General features: G+C 34.2%; 2 protein-coding genes across 29 annotated transcripts in view; one reads left to right on the forward strand and one right to left on the reverse strand.

Moving 5' to 3' along the window:
• The window catches only part of amph (amphiphysin), a 45,777-nt gene extending 24,964 nt beyond the window's left edge, over positions 1-20,813 (reverse strand). For 27 of the 28 annotated variants that reach the window (XM_073913914.1, XM_073913902.1, XM_073913857.1 and 24 more), the window contains exons 1-4: positions 20,706-20,803; positions 11,019-11,099; positions 3,119-3,173; positions 2,922-3,016 (exon numbers count right to left, since the gene is read on the reverse strand). In XM_073913914.1, the coding sequence (XP_073770015.1) occupies positions 2,922-3,016; positions 3,119-3,173; positions 11,019-11,099; positions 20,706-20,774 (300 nt within the window). In that variant the 5' untranslated portion in view covers positions 20,775-20,803. Of the gene's footprint in view, positions 1-2,921; positions 3,017-3,118; positions 3,174-11,018; positions 11,100-20,705 lie in introns of all 28 variants that reach the window. The other variant, NM_200831.2, reaches the window with a different exon arrangement.
• otulinb (OTU deubiquitinase with linear linkage specificity b) overlaps positions 1-23,897 on the forward strand; it is a 58,771-nt gene that overhangs the window by 22,126 nt on the left and 12,748 nt on the right. The gene's annotated exons all lie outside the window — the stretch shown is intronic.

The following is a 23,897-nucleotide window of genomic DNA, read 5'->3' on the forward strand; positions in this document are numbered from 1 at the left end:
AAAGTGAAGGTGACACCATGCTGTCAGTGGGTGCTGTCTTTTGGATGAGATGTTAAATCGAAGGCCTGCCTCTCTGCGGTCATTAAAAATCTCATGGCACATCTCGTAAAAAGTAGGGGTGTAACCCCGGTGTCCTGGCCATACCCCTTCCATTGGCCCTTAACCTTTATGGCCTGATTGGCCTCCCAATCATCTCCATCCACTGAATTGACTCTATCACTGTCTCTCCACCTGGTGTGTGGTGAGCGCACTGGCACTGTTGTCCTGGGGCTGCCGTTACATCATTTAAGTGGATGCTGCACACTGGTGGTGATGTGGAGAGAACCCTCTCATTATTGTGAAGTGCTTTGGGTGTATGGCCATACACAATAAATAAGCTATATGAACGCACATTACATTACAATGATAAATTATTAAATAGTTTTTTTTTGCAAGATACTAGTATTCAAGTGCTATTTAATGGCTTAACTAGGTTAATTGTACACTATATACACACAATTTATACTATATACACACTTTTCAAAATTTGAGATGGGTAAATCTTTTTTTTTGTATTACTTTGACAGAACTATTTTTTTTGGTTAAATTAAATGTATTAAAAAATAAAAACAGCAAAATTAAAACATATTAAAATTATTTAAAATTTGTTGCCTATAATATAACACATTTCCCAGAGATGGGTTGCGGCTGGAAGGGCATCCGCTGCATAAAAACTTGCTGGATAAGTTGGCGGTTCATTCCGCTGTGGCGACCCTGGATTAATAAAGGGACTAAGCCGACAAGAAAATGAATAATATAGCACATTTAGAATAAAATAAAATAATGTATTATTTCATTGTCAATATTAATATCATTATTATATAGCTAAAATAGTATTAGAATATTGATCTTAGAATATCAGAATGAGTTTACATATATGCTGTTTTTTAAGTAAAAAGAAATAAAATCCAATAAATATATTAAATGAAACATTCTGTGGTTTCTATTTAATAGCAAAACAGGTCACAACACCCATCTCTTTTCTCTGAATAACAGTTATAGACATATCTATGGTAATGCCAGCTATTATATATTGCTGTACAGGAATTTAAACAGCCCGAGGATTAATATGACCAGCAGACGTGACCCCTTCTGAATCTAATGATAAATCGCCTGTGAAATGCACAGGCATCGGCGGCATAATAGACCTTAATGGCTCAGTGACTTGACCCCATTTTCAAAAGGTGCAGCATTTTTAGATTTGCCTCTGATACTGAGGACAAATCCTTCCCTGTTGTGAGGGATTGTAAAAACTCCTGCAACTTCTTAAACTCCAGAACTGATCAGTGCTGTGCTTCCTGAAAACAATGTATCTTAGCTCTTAAGAGCGCTCTCCATGTTGTGTTGTTCTAAGCGCTCGAAGTTATGTCGCAATTCCATCTATGTTTCTCAAAATGCATGTGACATGAACATGCAAGATCTACATGCTATTTAAGAGTCGCTGTCCATTTGCAAAGTGCTGAAATGTAACCTTATGTGGACTCTGCTGTGGAATGACAGTCAAGATTAGCACCTGAAATGGCTGAAGAAAAAACTTGCCTAAAAAATGGCCAATACGTGGATGTTATTATTCCAGCATGTCAGCAAGTCATCAACAGAATTTTTTGCGCTTATACCTTCATTTCATGGTCTTTGAATCATATTTCCTACATTACTTCTTTTATTAATTTTGATACAGATATGTATTTATCTAATTTTTCATTAATTTCTAATGATTTAATTTATAAATTCAATAAAAAGACTATTAAAGTATCCAATGAAGTATCAAAATCTTGAATGTAATCACACTTCACTTGAAAAGTATTAAATCATCTTTAAATTATCTGCAGGTGACCTCATAACTCTGTGTTCTCTCAATTCCTGTAGTGTTTTAATGATTACTCCAGGACTTGTACTGTACATACTGACTTATTTTCAAGTGCTAGTTACGTTACAATGCTTTTGAGACACCGGACTTAACAATATCAGTTAAGCGATAATTTTTTATGATGTACTTAGGCTTACAATGCTTTTGGGAAACAGAGCCCAGAGCATTCTTTAGTAGGAAGATGTCAATCTTCAAATGAACACAATGCCAAAGGTCATTTGCTTAATTTTCACTCATTTTTTCCGACAGATCTTAAGAATAGATTCAGAATAGATTTTAAAGTATTACAACTTGTCTGTAAATCACTAAATGGCCTAGGACCTCAAAACATTACAGATATGTTCACTCACTGAATACAAACCTAACAGATCGCTCAGATCATTAGAATCAGGTAAATTAGAAATTCCAAGAGTTCAGTCAAAACAGGGTAAATTGGCCTTCAGCTACTACGCTCACTGCTGGAATCAGCTTTCAGAAATGATCAGATGTGCTTCAACATTAGGCATATTAAAATCAAGACTGAAAACACATCTGTTTAGCAGTTCCTTTACTGAATGAGCAGTGCACTACAAGCAACAGATCACACTATCATGTCTTTCTTTTTTTCCATTCCTTTAAAACCTGTTTTAACACATCTTAATCTGTTTTGAATCATTTTTATTCTTTGTTGCTTTCTTGTTTCTTTTATTCTTGTTTATGTAAAACACTTTAAATTACTATTGAGTATGGAATGTGCTATAAATAAACTTGCCTTGCCTTAAGCATATAAACCAGTGAATAGAAATCAGCACGTATCCTTGATCTTTCAGAAGCTCTTTTGATGTGGTGTTACATATGCAATTACTCAGCATTTTTCATTTGTCATTTATATGATGTCCCTCATCTTCTTAACTCAACTAACCTCTTACTGAAGTAGACAAATGTCTTTTTTATAATATTGACAGTGTTCTGTTTCCCCTGCTGTATAAATGCATGTTATTAAGCGCTATAGACAAAACACTGCAATTCTGGCTACCTTTCCAATGGTCATGACATCATCCTTGCCGTGCCAGTCAGGCTCATATACTTCATGTAAGGACTCTGTCAGGTTCATAGAGGCTTGCTGCATCCCTGCAATTAAAACAGAAAAACAAAACAGTTCAGTGTGGACTAGAGCAGGCACGTGTATGTACTAGCATGTGTGTATGCATAGTGGATTTTACAACGATTTACCTTTAACAGCTGCTATGTAAGCCTTCATCTCCCTCTGTAGCCTAGAGCCCTCAAACTGTGGATCAAAGCAAAACAGAGAAGTTTTACTGTTGGTTCATCGCACCAGGTAATAAACCATGATAACATTACATTGGCTTTTATATAGTGAGGGTAGTTTAAATGAGTCAATCATTTCTAAAGAAAAATAGTGATTTTTTTCTTTTATAAAAGCACACTGCTGTTCAAAGTTTTTTGAAGGTACTTTATTATGCTGTGCAAGTCTAGTTATGTCAAGCTTCTGTCACTTCTATCTAGAATATTCTTCTGGGTTTACTGAAGCTCTTTCATCTTGTCTTTGTGTGATCATGCAGTGCTGAGTTCACCCTGGCTGTGAGCTCTTTTTCCACACTATAAAAAATTGCTATGAACTTTATTGTATTACTGGCAAGTTTTTGTGTGTGTGTGTGTGTGTGTGTGTGTGTGTGTGTGTATTTGTGTGTGTGTGTGTGTGTGTGTGTGTGTGTGCGTGTGTGTGTGATTTTTTAAAAATATTAATTTTGTGGTGATAATTCCCAAAAATTTGCAGAAAAATTAGGCTTAAATTAAAATTGATATTAAAAAGAGAAGGTTTGATTTTTGATTTTCATTCTTTCCAATTAATTTTGGTCCCTTAACAAGTGCGAGGCACATATTCAAACTGTTGTAATTCCTACAGCATTCACTGGGAAACCCAGAGGATTCACCGGAGCACCCGGAGAAAACCCACGCGAACACAGGGAGAACATGCAAACTCCACACAGAAACGCCAAATGACCCAGCCGAGGCTCGAACCAGCGACCTTCTGGCAGACCCCTGAATTTTTTGCAATTTTTGCAATTACTGAATACAATGCAAAATCAACAAAAAGTTCTTATTTTAAGAAAAATTCTTAATTTAAACGGAAAATAATTGCAAAAAAAGTAAATAATCTCATAAAACATACAATTCTAAAACATATAATAAAATTTTATTTCTTTCAGTTTGCAATTATTTGCTTTACGTGACTTCTAGACGTTGCATACACAGCGCACGTGATGTATTTGAGTGTCTTTTGAAAAATGACGTCTCACCTGCTCCCTCACAGTCCTAACATTACATGAATGTGGAGGAAAATTGTTTTGCAGCCTATGCAGTAAGCAGATGCGGATAAAGTGTCAAGCGTGAGTGAGCAAATATGTATATATACAATTAGGTCCATATATTTGGACATCGACAGGGTTCTAACAATTTTTGCTCTTTACACCAACACAATGGATTTGAAATGAAACGAACAAGATGTGCTTTTACTGCAAACTGTCAGCTTTATTAGAGGGTATTTACATCCAAAGCAGGTGAATGCTCTAGGAATTACAACAGTTTGCATATGTGCTTCCCACTTGTTAAGGGACCAAATGCAATTGGACAGAATGATAATCATATATCAAACATTCTCTTTTTAATATTCATTTTAATTTAATCGCTAAATTTTCAGAAAATTTCTGAGAATTACCACCACACAATTCATTATTTTGATCGCAAAAATTGCACAAAAAAAAAAAAAACTTGAAAAACTACACTCTAAAAAAATTAAGGGTTCCTAATAATTCATTCATGTTGTTTAAGTCAGTCACGCATAATGTGCATTCGGCAGCATCAGGGATCGGAGTTTATAATTTAAAATGTGAAATATTTTTGTTATAAAAACACATTGATTTGCTTCATAAGACACACATTAGTTATCTGGCAGTGTAGGGTTAGTTTGCCAGTGGATTAATGTTCTTTTGGAAGCTTCATAGTTCTTGAATTGAGACCTGAGCAGGACAGAATACAAGCAGAAATTAAAACACCCCACATATTGATTTCTTTGTATTTTTTAAAGTAAATGATTTTAAAATATTTTTGCAATAAAAAGCAGCTCTTCAAAAAAAAAAAAAAAAAAATCTTCAAACTGCACACCCTATAATAATTCTAGCACTAAGTGGTGGAAAATAATTGCTGTCCATGGTGCTGAAATCACAGCGTCGCATTGAAAAATGCAGCCATTCATACAAAAGATATGCTCACAATGAGCTATTCAGTCAATGCAGCAGATGGAAGTCATTTCATTCTCCACACTCCACACAAGGATCAGCAGTCCAGAAACAGCAATTGGCTGCAAGGAGACTGGCAAGCCCAAATGGCAACCTCTATTAGATTTGATAATCTTTCTCTATCTAATCCAGCTGAATATTGTACCTTTCGATGCAGAAATCTGAAATATGTTAGCATTATGCATGAAAGCAACATCTGCTTAGAGAGAAATTAAACACACAGGAAGCTTTAAGTAAAGATTTTAGTGTTTGTAATTAGTAGTGCCACTACATATTATTTTGTGTAGTATATTACAGGTGAAAAATTCTGAAAATCAGATTTTTTTCTTAAAGTGCAACAAATGTGTCTTCTGTGGAAAAAAGAAAACTCAGTAACTTGGGTTGTGTTGGTAAACCTTTTTCTTCACTGAGCTTTCTGTTTTCAGGACCCTTGTAATATAGGAGGTAGATCTTATTAAATAATACTGCCCCTTTGTCTACATTTTTGCAGGTTAACTGCTTCACATACAAGGGTCAGTTCAAGGCTATTCCTCAATGATTTGTCTACATCAACACTTCGTGCTCTTTCTTTATTCCCAGAAAATTTAAGTACATTTTTACCTTTTTTCCATTCTGGATGTGATTGTTAACATGCTGTAAGCTTAACGTGGCAAAAGTTACAATTGTCAAGAGCTATATCATTAGATTTATGCCAAAAGCACTCATCGTCAGCGTAATTAAGAAATGCACAGTGATTATGCCTGACTTTTCATGCTTTTTGTAACAGTAAGACAATTTTATTATAAAGTTTATTTGCACCACAGTGGAACATAGCAGTATCACAGAAAGACACAATGACATGAATGTATTCACTAATTCATTAAGAAGTGTCCAGTGTATGTGAACACCAGTGCAAATGGTGCATATTATAAGTAGATATTCTTCCTCTCCATCATTGTCTAAACAATTTAATATGCTTTTGGTAATTTCTGACCTTCTGTTTATTTGAAGTGTTGTCGTTTCTGTTGCATGTATAGGCCCCTCTTTTGAAAAGCACTAGCTAATTTTCTTTTACAGGTGCCATGAAATTAAAACAAAGTTTTTTTAGATGTTAGTATCAGTATTGTTCATTTTTAGGATATCTATTAGCTAGTGTACTTCAAAACATGGACAAAATTTGATGATATAAACATGTTAAGCTTGCACTTCCGTCTAAATGGTTTACCATCACCTCATTCTACAGTTTCTCATCAAATCTTGACCAATCAAGTGCTCTTTAGTATTTGACATGCTTCGCCCCCTAAAGATGCTTTACATTTGTTTTTCATTTGATGCGCTTGATCTCAACCACTCTCATTGGCAGAGCTGTGATAAAACAAAACACTTTTTGGCTGTTTTTTTTTTAAGGGGAGGAGCTACAGTGTACCACTCTCTCTTCATGTTTCGCTTAAGATTGTCAAATATTGTATGAAAATATCCTTGTTAACATGCTGTAAGGCTAATCTGGCAAAAGTTACCATTATCAAGAGCTATATCGTTAGATTTATCCCAAAAATGCTTACCGTTAGCATAATTAAGAAAAGCACAGGGATTATGCACTGTATAGTCTGACTTTTCACGTTTTTTTTGTGACGATAAGACAATTTTACTCTAAAGGTTATTTGCAAAGGCCACCACAAAGAAACATAGCAGTAACAGAAAAACACAGAATGACATAAATGTGTTTACTAATTCATTAAGAAATGTCCAGTGTATGTGAACAGTGGTGCATATTAAAAGTAGATATTTTCCCCCCACCATTGTCTGACTCTGAACATTTGAATATACTTTTGGTCATTTCTGACATTTTGTCTGTTTGAGATTTTGATAGTTTCTGTTGCAATAGCATGTATAGGCCCTTCCTCTTTTGAAAAGCACCAGCTAGTTTGCTTTTAAAGTTCCCACGAAATTAAAACAAAGTTTTTTAGATGTTAGGATCAGTATTTTTAGTTTTTAGGATATCTATAAGTTAGTCTGCTTCAAAACATGGACAAAATTTGAGGATATAAACATGTAAAGCTTGTAGTTTGTCACTTCTGTCTAAATGGATCAACGGTTTTATTCACGTCAAATCTTGACCAATCAAATGCACTCTAGTAGTATCTCACATGCCCCGCCCCCTCAAGACACTTTACATTTGCTTTTTATTTAATGCACTTGAACTCAACTACTCTCACTGGTAGAGCTGTGATAAAACAAAACGCTATTGGCAGTTTTTTTAAAAGGGGAGGAGCTATGCTATGTCCCACCCTCTCTTCATGTTTCAGTTAAGATTATGTCAAACCTCAAAAAAAAAAATGTTGATGTTTTCAAATCACTTCACGGGACCTGTAAAGGCACATGTTTTGCTCAAATTGGGGCAGATTATTTATTTTAGGTAATAAATGATCAGTAGGTTTTGTCAGGCTTAAATGTAACAGTCACATTCTGGATACGCCAAAGATTTAATTTACATTTATAATATATAAATAATATATGGTTGTTTAACATCAAACAGACTGGAATGGGCTTTGCATTCAGCCATAATCTGACTGACAGCATTTCACAGTCCCTTATGTTGAAAATTGATGTCTCTGGTATCTCAGTGCAGTTAATGGCTCCGTGTCTCTGCTTCAGCGAGTGTTTCATGAGCCAGATTGGCAGCATATGGTGTGTGGGTTCAGTTTTGGCTGTGACTGGTATCCTCCAGTTGTAGTGATCAACTCTGACTAAGCAAATTTAATATCGAACCAATTCATTCTGCATGGCTCTATTTAAAGCACCCATCACTCTTTGACAAAGTGCAGAGCAGAAAGTCATCGACTTGGTGTGTGCATGTAGGGTTAAATGAGAGGAGAAGTTTGGAGGTGAGCGGAGGAGAGGAGAGTGTTTCTGGAAGCACGGGCACACTGGAGCATAAAGCAGTCTAATCAGGATTAGTGAGGACAGGTGGAGAGGGTGGGATTAGACTGCTGCTATTTCCTTAGCAAACACACACTTATGTCTGAACTACACACTTCTCACTCTATCTGGCCTCACAGACATTTAATTTCAACCTGAAATTTAATAGCATAGCTTATTAATCATTAAACTAATCATATTTCAGACTAAATTATTTTGGTGTTAAATACTGAGCTGGAGGAGAAATGGTGGTTTGCAGTAATTAGGCCAATATGATTTATACAGCTGTGTATATGAACTATGGTATTGTTGTAAAGGAGGGCGATGCCAACCCTCTTGTGCACCACCAGAGGGAACCATCACAACATTCTGACTCATCACAACAGGTATATTTGCTATTATTGCGAATTATTTTGCGAATTGGCCTAAAATCAAAATCTCGAATAATTGATAATTTTAACTTGATTATGATTCATGATTGATTATATTATATTATATTATATTATATTATATTATATTATATTATATTATATTATATTATATTATTAATTAATTAATTTATTTATTTATTTATTTGTTTGTTTATTTATCTATTTATTTTATTTTTTGCCCTCATAGTTCACAGACAGGTTTTGTACAGTAAATTACAAGTGAGAGATTTGTGAATGAATGCTGCATTACTTGATTTTAAAATAATTTAAGGGAACACACACTACGCATCTACTATCTAGGATTATCAACGTTAACAACTGACATTAAAACCCACATTGACTAATTAAAAATTTTCAAAAAATCAAAAAAAGTACAAATAAATAACTTGCACTTTTGGAAACAAAATTAATTATTTAAAAAATGTATCATATTAAAAAGTAGAAAATAAGCAGTATCTCTTATAAGTAAAATAACTCTTGTATATAATGTAAGCAATATTTTAAAAAGTGCATTTCTTGAATCTTCTGTAAACAAATGTTTTCACGTAAATAATAATTTTAGTGTATTGGAAAATATGCATTTCAAGGCATCTCTGTGGCAACTTCCAATCATCGTCAGTGTTGTGCAGAGCAAGGCTCAAGAATAGGTCCATCGTCCTACTTGACCCGAGATCAGATGTGGCTGCAAAATCGATTTTGATTACTTTTCAATTAATCGCCCAGCCCTAATTATTGATACTGTGATTAATGCCCATTATGTTGTTTTAAAATGCCATGCGACTTACACATTTTTTTTAATGTTTATTTTAACATGTATTTACATGTTATGTAAAAATGTTAACAGAGGTCACTATCTGACCAAATCAACCAAATCAACTATCAAATTCTATATTAATATTTTCAAATAAATGTATTAAGATTTACATATCAAGCACTTTTTGTTAGACTATACTTGGCAAATGGAATTTTAGTTACTTTAGTTTTATTTATTAACATTAACGTAATATAATCAAAATAAATGAACAATAATAAATGGTATTTATTCATTTTATTAGTATTCATGAGGTATGCACAATCTATTGACGGCCATATTGTTATCAGCTGATAAATGCTATTTTTAATGTTATCGTTAATGGTCCAATATCAAAATTAGGTTGATATCTTTGAGCCAATAGATTATGTCATTGAACAAAATTGCCTTCCTCTCATTTTGTTATTTGACCTATTATTTTTATGCAACAGTCAAGTTGCATGTTAATTTGCTATGCAAAGAAAAAGAAATAATCTATTTTTTGGCATGCTGATTTTTTTTTATGAAATCGTAAATATAGGTCTATATAATCACTTTGCAATGTATTAATTATTGCTCTTTTTGCTTTGGATAGGCTATTCTAAGATCTGTTCAAACTTTTCAGAAGTTTTTAAATAAAATCAGTGTTTTACTGTATAAAAATAAAGCATTTTGAAATATTTATATTTATCAGCTAATATATCAGTTATCGGCCTCCAAATCGAAAGTGTTATTTGTTATCTGTATATATCAGCCTAAAAATCCATATCAGTGAATCCCTAGTATTTATTATCATATATGTATATAACTGTAATGTATTTTTGAATGGACAGTGTGTGTATAAGATTTTTATTTATTGCATTCATACATATTCATTCATTTTCTTTTCAGCGTAGTCCCTTTATTAATCTGGGGTTGCCACAGCGGAATGAACCGCCAACTTATTCAGCACATGTTTTACGCAGTGGATACCCTTTCAGCTGCAACCCATCTCTGGGAAACACCCATACACTAATTCAAATACATACACTACGGACAATTTAGCTCACCCAATTCACTTATAGCGCATGTCTTTGAACTGTGGGGGAAACTGAACGCGAAAAACACGAACGAAACCCACGCAAACGTGGGGAGAACATGCAAACTCCACACAAAAACGCCAACTGACCCAACCAAGGCTTGAACTAGTGACCTTCTTGCTTTGAGGCGACACCACTACCTACTGCATCGCCCACAATTATATATTTAGATGTTGAGTAGCTTAAGTGTACAGCATTAGTCCACATATTTTTTAATAAAGAGAGAATAGGGAAATATTTCTAAAGAAAGCGAAAACTATATTTGTGGCAGTGCCTTTGTAGTATTTTGCTATTGAAGTGTTTTAATGATGGCAATAATGAGAATCATTTAGACTGTAAAGACTTTTCAGACAAAAGAGAAAGTGTCTTAATCCTATTAGCATCTCAAATAAGCTAAAGACAGTGAATGAACATATTTTCACTAATATTTATCATTCTCATTTAAAAGTGATGTTTAACCACAGAGTGAGAGAAAAGAATAGAGATTTTGACTGTTTACGCATGAGGTGGATCTCTGCTGCTGCTGGTGGGAAAATCAATCCTGCACACCAACCAGCCAAAGAGCCAATAAACCAGCCAAAAACAGCATCGCCCAATAGATCAGACTCATCTTACCTCCTGTCTTTTGAAGTTCTGCACACATTGCTCAAACTGTTCATCTTTTGTCTCATCCGCCTTTCCCAACTTCTGCAGAACCTGAAAACAGACGAAAAACATTAGGTTTTACCAATTTAAAATTTTGCAAATAAGTCTATACATAAATTTTCTGTATTCTGTGAATGAGGAATTATTTACTATCTTGTGGCTAAATAAATCCATAAATTCAGAATTAGTCAATGAGCATTAGAAGATAGCCACCGCTTCGCCACGTTGCCAGATCTTGTAATTATAAGCATTGCATTATTTGACTTTTATTTAGCGATTCTGTTTCCAATTAACAAAAAAATGCAAAGATTCAGGGGCTTTTTAGGTCTTGCTTTTTTCTTTATATGTTTGTTTTTGTAGCAATATATGGAAACACTGCATAGCCAGCACTTATATTGACATCTAGCAATCAAAAAAAGGAGCATGCGCATGGTTTATGGGCAAGGAGACCATATTCAGTAAAACAAATGTAATGATCATCATTATATCATCTATATGATTTTGTCAAAGGCTATCATAACACCGAAATAATAACCCTTGAACAACAGATCTGGAAAACAACAGAATGAAGGATGTAGGCTATTATATTTCCATAAAGGGATAGTTTGCTCAGAATGAAAATGTACTCAATATTTACCCACCCTCAAGTGGTTTTAAACCTTTATTAGTTATTTTTATTCTGTTGAACACAAAAGAAGACGTTTTGAAGTAAGCTGAAAACCTGTCACCATTTACTTCTATAGTAGGAATAACACAAACTATGAAAGTCAATGGTTACAGGTTTCCAGCTTCTTTCAAATCATCTTTTTTTATGTTCAACAAAAGAAAGAATCTCGTAAAGTTGTGAAACAAGTAAAGAGTGAGTAAATGATGACAGGATTTTCCTTTTTGGGTAAACTATCTAAGTTATGCCAACCAACTAAAAAGTCATGCAAAAAATCATAAACATTCATACATAGACCAATCCTTATTAATAAAAATTACTACAGCAAGCAAAGTATTACTTACTGCTGAATGATACAAAATATTATTGCACAGTTCTTAACCCTTAGACCTCTCTAATTTTCAAGCCGTTCATGGACATGTTAACACATATTGCAACCTCATGAAGCACACTTGAATGCTTTTCTGTTGATGACTATACCCAGAGAAATGTAAGATGAATTTTGATAAATGCCTGTATGATATATGATGTTCGCACAGCAGCCCCATGAGGGAATCCTCTAACAGAGAGAGATCACCCTGTGGACAGTATCACAGACACACAAAGAATGAGCGGGGGAGGAAAAATGGCCATAAACTACGCTAGTCTGTCAGGTCCCTTTGCCAAAAAGAGGACTTCTGTCACATGACTGCCTCATCGCCTACCCATAGTGACTAACACATGAAAATGGCTGTCATCTGTTACTCAAACACTGCACTTGCTGAGAACAAGACGGGTGTCTAGAAATACATGCAATACATACATGTTTTAATGTTGTTGTTTTTTATTATTTATTGCAGAGTTTGAATCAAAACAGAATGTACAATGTAATACAATGGCAACATACAGTTAATGGAGATAATGAGCAGGTTCTGTGTAAGCAATACAATAGAAGGCTTTATAGTCCATTACAAAGGCAATGGGTGTTTGCTTCGGCAAACAAACAGCATTGATGGTTTTCAAAGTGTGCTGAATATAAAAAATTATGTAACAACAATTTTGCAAACAATTAAAAAAGAAACATCAAGTAACACATTAAGTTCAAAATGTCAGAATTATATATTATATTAGATTATTACTGTAATGTTTTTACAGAGAGTGTAGTTAACCAAACATTATTAAATCCTTCTATAGACCTACTTCTATCTGTATAAATAGTTCTGTCAGGCAAAAACAAACCTGGCTTTTAGCTTATTATAAAATATTATGTAACTATATGTAGGATTATTTTGTTCATAATTGTAATCACGATCATTCAAAACGATTACTGTTGAAGTCAAAATTATTAGCGCTTCTGAGAATTTTTTTTTTAAATAAATATTTCCCAAATGATGTTTACCAGAGCAAGGAACTTTAACAGTATTTACTATAATATTTTTTCTTCTGGAGAAAGTCTTATTTGTTTCATTTCGGCTAGAAGAAAAGCAGGTTTAAATATTTTGAAACCTATTTTAAGGTCAATATTAGCCCCTTTAGGTATATTTTCGATTGTCTTGCAGAAGAAACTACTGTTATACAATGACTTGCCTAATTACCCTAATTAAGCCTTTGAATCGCATTTTGAATTTGAATGCTTGTATTTTTAAAAATATCTTGTCAAATATTATGTGCTGTCATCATATCAAAGATAAAATAAGTTTAAAAATCAGTTATTAGAGATGAGATATTAAAACTTTTATGTTTAGAAATGTGTTGAAAAAAAATATTCTTTCCATTAAACAGAAATTGGGGGAAAAGGGTTGCTAATATTCAGTAGAGCTAATATTTCAATTGTATACAGTTATTTTCCTCCCTGCAAAGGAAAGAAAAATAAACACACTAGAATAAAAATATGAAACAAACTGTGCTTTAAGCATCTTCACTGTTAGAAAAACACTTTAGCTACAAAAGTATTTCAGTCAAGAGCAGTGAGGGATTTTCTTCATTTGTTATTTGATAAATAATGATCTTTAATTGTTTCTCTTTCACGTGTCTTTTGATCCTCAACTTGTTTGTTTATAACACAAACAATGGTTAATATGAATAATCACTAAACACTGCGTTTTGACACCTATTTGACCATTAAAGCGCTCACATTAAGATGACTTTAGATGCTCTGCTCCTCACAGAGTGCGAATGAGACCGAATGCTGACCGCATGCTTCTGACTGTGTGTGCACGCCACACACACACACACACACAGTAGCATGTGGTTTAGTTCGCGCTTTTAAGAGCAACAAATGTTTACAACTGGAAAGGGGGTAAACCCAATTCATGGAATATAATGGAATAATCGTTTATCTCGATTTATGGTTTTTTTATAATCGTTAGAAGCCAAAATCGAAATCGGATTTTCAATTAATTGCACAGCCCTATTTATATGTGTGGATTATATAATGTAAAATATTTTTTAGCTCCTTAAGGTAATAATGGGCTATATGCACATGAACTTTTAATTTTCAGCCAGGCAGCATTACAAAATTGTCACATTTAAGATCAGATTTCTTTCAAAATCAGCAATCTTCACTGCCCTTAGATATACGATACTAAGTCTTTAAAATATGACAGTTTATTTTACCCCAGTATTTTCAATGGAATGTTTGCACTAGCCTGTTGCTACTGACGGTGCTAGTGATTACAATGGTCTTTCATTTAGTTTTAAGCTTGAACAACAAAATGAAGGCTGAAGTTTACTTAACCGAATTAATTGTTATTCCATTACAATATCAATGCTGTAAAGCAACCTTGAGAAATTGAAAATAGTCACATTAAACTTTCACCGAAAGTTTTTATTGTTGGCTTTAAAACTCTAGCTTTGCAAAGAGCCCATTGTACGGTATGTTTTATAAAGTGTAATTCAAAGGCAATAACAAACAGTTCTAAAGTTTAGGAAACACACATTATGAAAAAAGCTATTATTTATACTAATTTTAGGAACTGTGAAATGTGCACTACTGTAAATATGACTTTAAACATAAACATAAACATAAACTTTGTTAGATCAACAATAATGTATTTTAGATCAGGGTCTGAACAAGCAACATGGTTCAAATTGAAAAATACAACACATTTACAAATTACAGGGTTATTATGTTTTCTTGTTTATTTGCTGTATGGTGCCACTGAAATAAATAGCTTATCTTTTTATGTGATCACTTTTGTTGAGTGTTAACATTTTTTAGAGAAACTTACTGATGAAAATCAAAGGAATAATATTCACTCCAAAATGAAGATTAAGGTTTTTAAATCAAATAACAGAAATTTATATACATTCATTGAATTTACCTAAAACTCAGATGCTTTCAAACATTCATAAATGTTTTTGGTCCATGTCTTCTGATAAGACATTTTTTAAGAGGAACAGTTTTAAATTGACCTTTTACTCACCTATAAACATTGATCTCACGCTGAAGACGTTTACATGGACACCAATAATCTGATTTTAATACGATTAAGACAATACTCTGATTAAACGTTGACCAGGTAAAAGGCGATTTTCTTTTTTTTTAGTAATTTAACTAAAGTCATATTTGAACAAAACAGGAATCCAATTAAGACATGTGGAGTATGCTGATTTTAGTTGCATTATTGAAGTGTAATACAGACATGTAAACACCACACTCAAACTATTACCGTCATGTTGGACAACACACGGCTGTTTGACACTATTCTCTGCACCTACCTAGTCAATGAAAGACCACAGACATCACATAGCGAAATGGGGAGGGTTTTTTCCCCTATTCGGCGTGCTTAATCAAATTCCATTAAAACAACACTCTTCCAGCAGTTCATACTCGCTTCCAATACCTCGTTTGTCATGGTGGCATGCATGAAATGTTCCTGAAATGCCAAGCTGCAGTTAAAGTCAACAAACTAAAAATGAAACACACGAAATTACATAAAACTCCGGAAGAAACATGGATAGCGTGCTGACGCAATGACGTTAAACGAATTATGTGCTACAACATGTAAAAAGGGATCATGAAAGGAACATTCAAAAAGCAACTCATGTAAATGCCTTAATCATGTTATTGTCTTATTTAAATTAAGGCAAATGATTCCATTACTGATGTCCATGTAAACGTAGTCACTGTTAAATTTTATGTAAAATAGAACTTTCAGTATTAGGATACTATAAACGTGTTTATATAAAAATAGCATGTATGTATGAAACGCTTCTAAAACCTTAATAAAAACTTCAAGTGGTACATTTACATATTAGTTACAAATGTTTGATTAGTGTGTGTGTGTGTGTATACAGTCAAGCCTGAAATTATTCTTACCCCTACTATATGAATATTTTGGGGCTTGAATATAAATAAATATATATATATATATATGTGTGTGTGTGTGTGTGTGTGTGTGTGTGTGTGTGTGTGTGTGTGTGTGTGTGTGTGTTTGTGAGTGTGTGTGTGTTTGTGTGTGTGTGTAGAGTACAGAAAACAGTGTAGAGTACAGGCCTCCCACCACACGAAAGAGAGTATATGGCATGGGTCTGGGTCAGTAAAACTCAGGCTCGGCCCCCTGGTATCATGAATAAGGTCATATACAAAAGCCCCACATTGCTCCTGGGTGGCAAGAACATGCCATCTGGATGTTTTTCTTTGTAACACACTCGCACATGTTGGATAAGCCTTTGATATGGATCAATATAATTCTCTGATATGCATTATGCATATAAATGACATTAAGAAATGATGCCTCACTGAGATACAGTATTTTCACATCCATGCAACACATGCAATGCTTCATAATCAGGCACAATATGTCATTTAGAGAATAATGTAACATGAATTGAAATATATACTTTGATATATATTTCAATGAATGCTACATAATTCCCTTTATATCTAAATTAGACACAAACAGAAGGTATTTTGTTCTTTTATTACTGTTTTTAATAATCATATATTATTAATTGTAATATAGACTTTGATATATATTTCAATTAATTCCCTATATATCTAAATGAGAGACAAAAAGAGGGTATTTTGCATGTTCTCCCCATGTTTGCGTGGGTTTCCTCTGGGTGCTCCGGTTTTCCCCCATAGTCCAAAAACATGTGGTATAGGTGAATTGGGTAAGCTAAATTGTCCATAGTGTATGTGTGTGAATGAGTGTGTATGGATGTTTCCCAGTGATGGGTTGCAGCTGAAAGGGAATCCGCTGCGTAAAACATATGCTGGATAAGTTGGCGGTTCATTTCGCTGTGGAGACCACAGATTAATAAAGGAACTAAGCCGAAAAGAACCACATAATGCTACATAATTCCCTTTATATCTAAATTAGACACAAACAGAAGGTGTTTTGTACTTTTATTACTGTTTTTAATAATCATATATCATTAATTAAAATAGACAATTCCATATATATTTCGGTTACTTCCCTATATATCTAAACGAGACAGAAAAAGAAGGTATTTTGTATTTTTATCACATTATTTTATTTATTAAAATATATACATCAAAGTATAGAGGGCAAAAATCCACCTGCGTTCAACTGCATGTTCCTGTTCATTAGAAATTTCACATCTATTGAGATTTTCATTTTTTTTTTTTTTAAAGGTCTATCCTTTAAATCTAGAGTCAGAAAATCAACACTGAACTGTCTAGAAGGCAAACAGCACTAATCTAAGACACAATGCCCAGTCTGGAAACACTATACAACAGCAGCAGCCAGCCTATGAAATATTAACACAACTTAGGCCTTAAAAACAGACACTCCACCCTGCCTCATCCACACAGCGCAGTGAAGTCCTCTACTTTATGTTAACAAATGATCCTTCGAAAAGTGTTTGATAACATTTACAAAAAAAGATCTCATAGGTTTGTTAAATCAAATTTGAAAAGCAAATGTGTTTATTGCAAATGGAACAGAGGCGTTATAGTTGAATTACATATGATTTCCTAAGATGCCGAGGCTAATATTGATCCTGCGAGAGCGACAGACAAATAAATTTGCATGCATTTCTGTCACAATGCAACTGAATAAATGCATTAAACAGTCACAACACTGCTGCAGTTCACAAGAGTTCACCGTGGTCACGATGCTGCAGTCTTGCTGTGACGGGTAAGCAACAGGATTATGAGTGATCTCAGATGATTGTGAGGTATTTTGTCCCCACCAGGACATAGATTAAAGGATCTCTTACACCCCTTATCATGTTATCTGCCCTGGTCTGGATCTTCTGTTCCAGAGGCATTAAATTGTATACCTGCTCCTTGAATGTGCTGGTCTTAACCCTCGTAAGGGAGTCACGTTACACTGATAGACATCCTGAGCAGTCAGACTCAAATTCTGTCATCGGTGGTGATAATCATTATGTTGACTACAGACCAAAGCTCAGATTTTAGTTATGGCAATTTAGAGTGAGTCATCAGGTAAAAAGTGTGGGGGAAAAGTTTCATGATTGATTGCTTCTTAAACATCATGAGGCAATCAAACATTGAAGTCATTATTTACTGTCATAAGGGTATTATTATGACAATGTTTCATTAGCCTGATGTCTTTGTAGTGCTTTATGTTTGGATGTCTAAATCATCTTAGCATGAACTGTATGAAGAAAATCAACAGGATTCTTTAAAAATAAATCAACCAGTTTTTTGTTGATAACCAGTAATAATTATACAATTGATGTTGGAAATAATATCTGTTTCTTGTAGTTCACTTTTTCCTTGTTCCAGAATTCATAGGTAAGTTAACAGCAAACGTTTATTTTTGGGGTGAACTATCCCTTTAATACGTAAAACGATATACAACCCTAACCTGATAGGCCTCAATCAAGCTGGTTATTTAAACCATGCACCATTAACAATGTTGGAAAAGCCAACTTGACCATTTCAAATCAACATTCAGGCCTGTAGCCAGGGGGGATTGAGTGGTTAGGAAGACCCACCCCTCACTGACAAATGTCCAGAGTTTGTCCTTATTAGTCCTATTTTAAAAATATTTTAAAATAACCCATTGAAAAAGGCTTTAAGACCAAGCAGAATGCTGGAGTGCCTTCAGTTATGTTTTGGCCAATGCGAACAATTATTTTTCATAATAATTAATCCAACATCAGCTGTGCAGGAAAACATCTGACTTAAGCAAAGTCATCTTTTGCTTTTGTATTGTTTTTCAATAGAGAAAAAATTGGACCTGTAACTTTCATTTTAAATCTTGAAAGCAACTCATATTAAAATCAATTTAAATACTATTTTGGCTATTGTTTTTATGCATGAATTATTTAAAATGTACTTTTTTTTTTTACAAGAGAGGCTAAAAAAATTTTGCAGCTCTAAATTAATATTATTTTATTAGATTTTTAATTATTCAAATGGCCAAATTTTGACTGAGGAAAGTTAATTTTGTTCAGTTTGTTATTTGTTAAATAAATTACAATAGGCTACAGTTTTTAATTTAAAGCTTTTTTCTAATTATATGTGATGTAATACCAATTTGGATTTTAAAAATAAATATTTGTCATATTTCTTTTATTATAAAAACTTAGGAAATGTTTTTGGTACACCAAAATGTGTGGTTATGCTGACAAGCTAATCCAGCTAAAATGTGCTTAAAATGTCACCTAAATTCAGTATTTAAATCTCATAATTAAAAGAAAATGAGGCCAATAACTGCAAAAAGGTCTACTTTTTGAAAAAAAAAGAGCCACCCCTTTCATTCAGGCTGGCTATGGGCCTGACATTTCATTTAACATGCCTAATTTATAGATACAAATATAACATTTTGCAGAAAATGCTAACAAGTACATAAAATAAACACTTAAGCTGATCTATCTAATTTCAATTCCTGTAAACACATTTTAAGACGGTTTAAGAGTAACAAATGGCACAAACTAGGCTCCATCACGAATCAATCAAAAACTGTCCCACTTTTGCACAGTCACCCTGAGGAAGAAATGTGTGACACCCCCATAGTTCATACTTATAAGGACATCACACATGAATCTCCAGGGAATCTTCACTTTCGATGTTTCATTACAGCTCAGTCAGTCTGTGGGTGAACCGTGGGTATTAAAAGAAAAACAATCCGCTTAGGCTAGTGCAGCTCGGCTCGGCTCGGGAAAACCACTACGGCTCTGTTTACCAGACGCCTTCGCTTTACTAGCTGTCAGACATTTCATATTCAGCTCGCTTAACAACTGCGATAGGCTACATTGCGCAGATGGTCTTAGCAAAAACGACAACCAAACCACAGCCGAACACCACTATAAGATCAAATTCATCGACAGAAAGCGACAAACACGTCCTCCACTATTTATATCGGGTTTTATTTAGCGAGAGATTGTCGCGTGTCTCCAACAGCCACATTAAGCGGCCTTCAGGATCTCGTGGCCACTCGGAAATCTCCCCTAGCTAGTATTCATACCGCATAGATGAGGGCATCCCCACCTCCCCTTCTCCTGACCTTGCAGGAAAATGACAGCTTCAACCAACATCTTGAGTTATAATAATAAAGTAGACCGTCAGAACTACAAGGAAAACTGAAATCTAGCCAAATAAGACGGCAAGGCAGTACAAACGTTAATACGTGTCACAGTATCCGTGACACGTTATAGCCTAATCTACCAGTCACCCAATGCTTTTCAAAATCAGATCAGTGGTTTCTCCCTTAAAATTCGTAAAATACATTTAGACTGATAATTACTGTAATAGTGAGCTTCTATGGTCGCTTTTAAATGGCAGTGCTGGTTAAGATTGCAGTGAGTCTGCGCATTTTAATGCTGGGAGTAATGTTGAAGGTTTCATGCACTGAAAATGTCAACTATTCCTGTGAGAAATGATAAAAGATAAGAAATGTCCCCTAACCTAAAGCATGTCATTTCAATCTTATACCTGAATCTCCTTCCTCTGCCCGGAGCATCTGCTGGACAGCTCCGCGAACACCAAATGTCGCGTTTTGCTTTATCAAACGTGCTTAAATACGCATATCGTTTGTGGTCTTTCAGAAATAAGTACACAATGACATCCATACCTTTTCCTGCGCCCGATTGATCCTCTTTTGGACGTTTTTGGCAAATATGCCCGTCTTTATTTCAGCCATGGCTGCTAGTGCTCTGAAACGAGAAAGGCGACGTTTCAGCACCTCCAGAGCAGAGGAGAGCGGAGGGGGAGGAGCGGCGCTTAAAGACACAGCGTGCACACACACACACACACACACACACACACACTCACACACATCGCCGAGATACAAGCGACACCACACCGCGATTTCTCCAGCCTCAGGCCTCTTTCTCGCACACGTTTGGTAATCTTACCGTTAATTTTAAGGTGAGCATTAAAATGCAGTATGACTATGGAAATGTGGATGCCTATTGCAAAGGAGGGCATTGCAAGAACTGTAGTGTGCTCTACTGCATCAACTGTTGGCTGAATGTATTCTTGCACTTTTTGCTCACGTTTTACGCTCCCAACCCTCCCTCTTGCCTACTTTTGATGCCCCCTCATTGGCAAAGCAGGCGCAGTGCAGTCAAAGTCATCCTTAGCTCCATGTCATCCGATTAATTTATTTTTTAATAACTACATTTGATATATGTATGTATATATATATATATATATATATATATATATATATATATATATATATATATATATATATATATATATATATATATATATATATATATATATATATAAATGAGTGGGAGGTGTGTGTTGTGCGTTGTGCCTTTGTGTCCCACCAGTGACAATGTACAGTATAGAACAGTTTGACGGCATAATCATGTATATAAAAAGAAAATCAAACACAGAGAGTATCAAACCCTTTTGTATGAGGAAGTACTTTCTTTTGCCATCATTCACATCTACAGCTGACAACAGAACAGTAGAAACTGTTGCTACGTCACCACCATCACTTTAGAGGTAGTATTTGAATGATTCTCTTGTATAATGTCTAAAGTGATGACAAAACAGGTGATTTTGTTGACGTTTAAAGATTATAAGGCTGAACGGCATGAAATGCCATCAGTCTAGAGACTTTTATTTCTCTGTTGTAGTTGGGAGATCAATAATAACCCTGAAAAAGCCAAAGCAACACAATCCCTACCAGATAACTGTTGTGTTTGTGATGAGGAAAAACATTAAACACATGCAGGCATGTCTTCTTTCTTTCTGTTAACTGAACTAGTAACAAAAACAGCAGATGCGTTAGAAACAAACCATGATGGCCAACAAAAAGTAACTCAGGGTTATACAAAGAGTGGCCAACACAAAATACACACATTTCTGATATGTGACTCCCTTCTCAAACTCAGTACACTACAATTACTATGGGATAAATACAGCACTAAAACATACAAAAGAGAGAGATCAACTTAAAAAAGATGCTGGGTTTTTCCTATACTCTAAAACAGGGGTGTCCACACTCTTGGAGAGTTGAGCTCCAACCGTAATGAAACACACCTGAACCAGCTAAACAAGCTCTTACTAGATATACTAGAAACTTCCTGGCAGGTGTGTTGAAGCAAGTTGAAGCTAAACTCAGCAGGACACCGGCCCTCCAGGACTGAGTTTGGACACCCCTGCTCTAAGAGCTTATTTTGTGGATGGCGCTGTATCTCAGAAATTACACATATTTAAAATACACTATCTTTATAAATAAACTGCATAATTGCAATATAAAACTACATTCTTGCCCAAAAAAAAGCCTCAAAAGTACAATATATTTCTCAACAGCTGCAACATTTGGTAAACTGAGGTGAGTTTATTGACCTGCTGACACTCTATGCGGGCAGAGTAATACATACACAAGAGTGAAGAGGCTGTAGGACTGCTGATATTGCAGAATATCCCACGGCTATCACCCAATCAGATTCGAGAACCAGACAGAACTGTTGTATGTATGTGTGTATGTATGTATATATATATATATATATATATATATATATATATATATATATATATATATATATATATATATATATATATATATATATATATATATATATATATATATATATATATATATATAATTATGAATAATGTTTATGCTTTGTTGCACCTTAATTTTAATTACATAAAATAAAGGTTACAAAAGTGATGCCAATGTAGAATTTGAATCCTCAATCCTTTAAGCAACTAAACATTAAAAGACCCAAAAACACTTTCATTCATTTAAAAAAATGAACTTTTCAGCTATAAAGAGCAATTTTGGAATGTAAACTTGACACATTTCTCATGTAGTTCTTGATGTCAATACTTTATATTTATTTTTAACATAATAAAAATTTGAACTCTATGAGTATGAAAAACTGTTTATTTATAACTCTGCAAATTTGAGTTCTGTTTCAAAATATATATTTTTTTATGCATACAAATTTTGATGCAGAGCAATGCATTGTTGCCTTTAAACAGTTTTGGACTACTTTTGAACTAGCTTGGAATTGCAGTTTGGTGGTTTGATAAAGACTTGGCAACCCATGGGGGAAAGTAAAGGTTTTGAGATAAATGTCACAATCATATTTTTATTTCTCAGTAAAAACGAGATTCCATCCCATGATTTATCACCACCAGAAACTTTACTCTACAATTCCAATCAAACTAAGTGATGACATCTAGTGGATGAAAATATCCTGCACAAAGATTTGCAGGGAACTGTAACTAGTGTCAATATAAAGCTCTTTTTTTGGTCAGAATGAGTTTAAATTCACACGCGTGTTTCACTGCTTATATTTTGAAATCAGACAAAACTGAAATATGGCAGAAGCGACAGTGTGATGTAAATCATATATATTTTTAATCAGACACTAATGTAACTAAACTACCCTGGTGATGGGGGATTGCTGCATTTCCACACCATCCAAACAATAAAGAATACAAATGATTTCATATGAGATAGGATATTGACCTCGGAATCCAATGAAGTGGGAAATAGATGACTTGCTTTAAAGGACACAAATGAGATTCGATACTGCACAAGGATATATCAGATTTTATTACAAGGACTTAGATAATGAAGGATGTGTATTCTCCAATGGGTTTCTCAAGCCTCACAAAGAAATGAAGGTGTACAAGCAGACTTTAAAAGACAGTTTATAGTTTACAGTTTTAAGTGTTGCCAGATCGTCAAATATTATTTAATAATATTTAAAACAAATTCAGCTTAAAATTGTAATATAGTCTCACATAACAAAATACAATATATAAATATGTAATTTATTTAAGTCTA

This window comes from Danio rerio, chromosome 2 (genome assembly GCF_049306965.1).
Source record: "Danio rerio strain Tuebingen ecotype United States chromosome 2, GRCz12tu, whole genome shotgun sequence".
In the NCBI taxonomy this organism is placed as follows: Eukaryota; Metazoa; Chordata; class Actinopteri; order Cypriniformes; family Danionidae; genus Danio; species Danio rerio.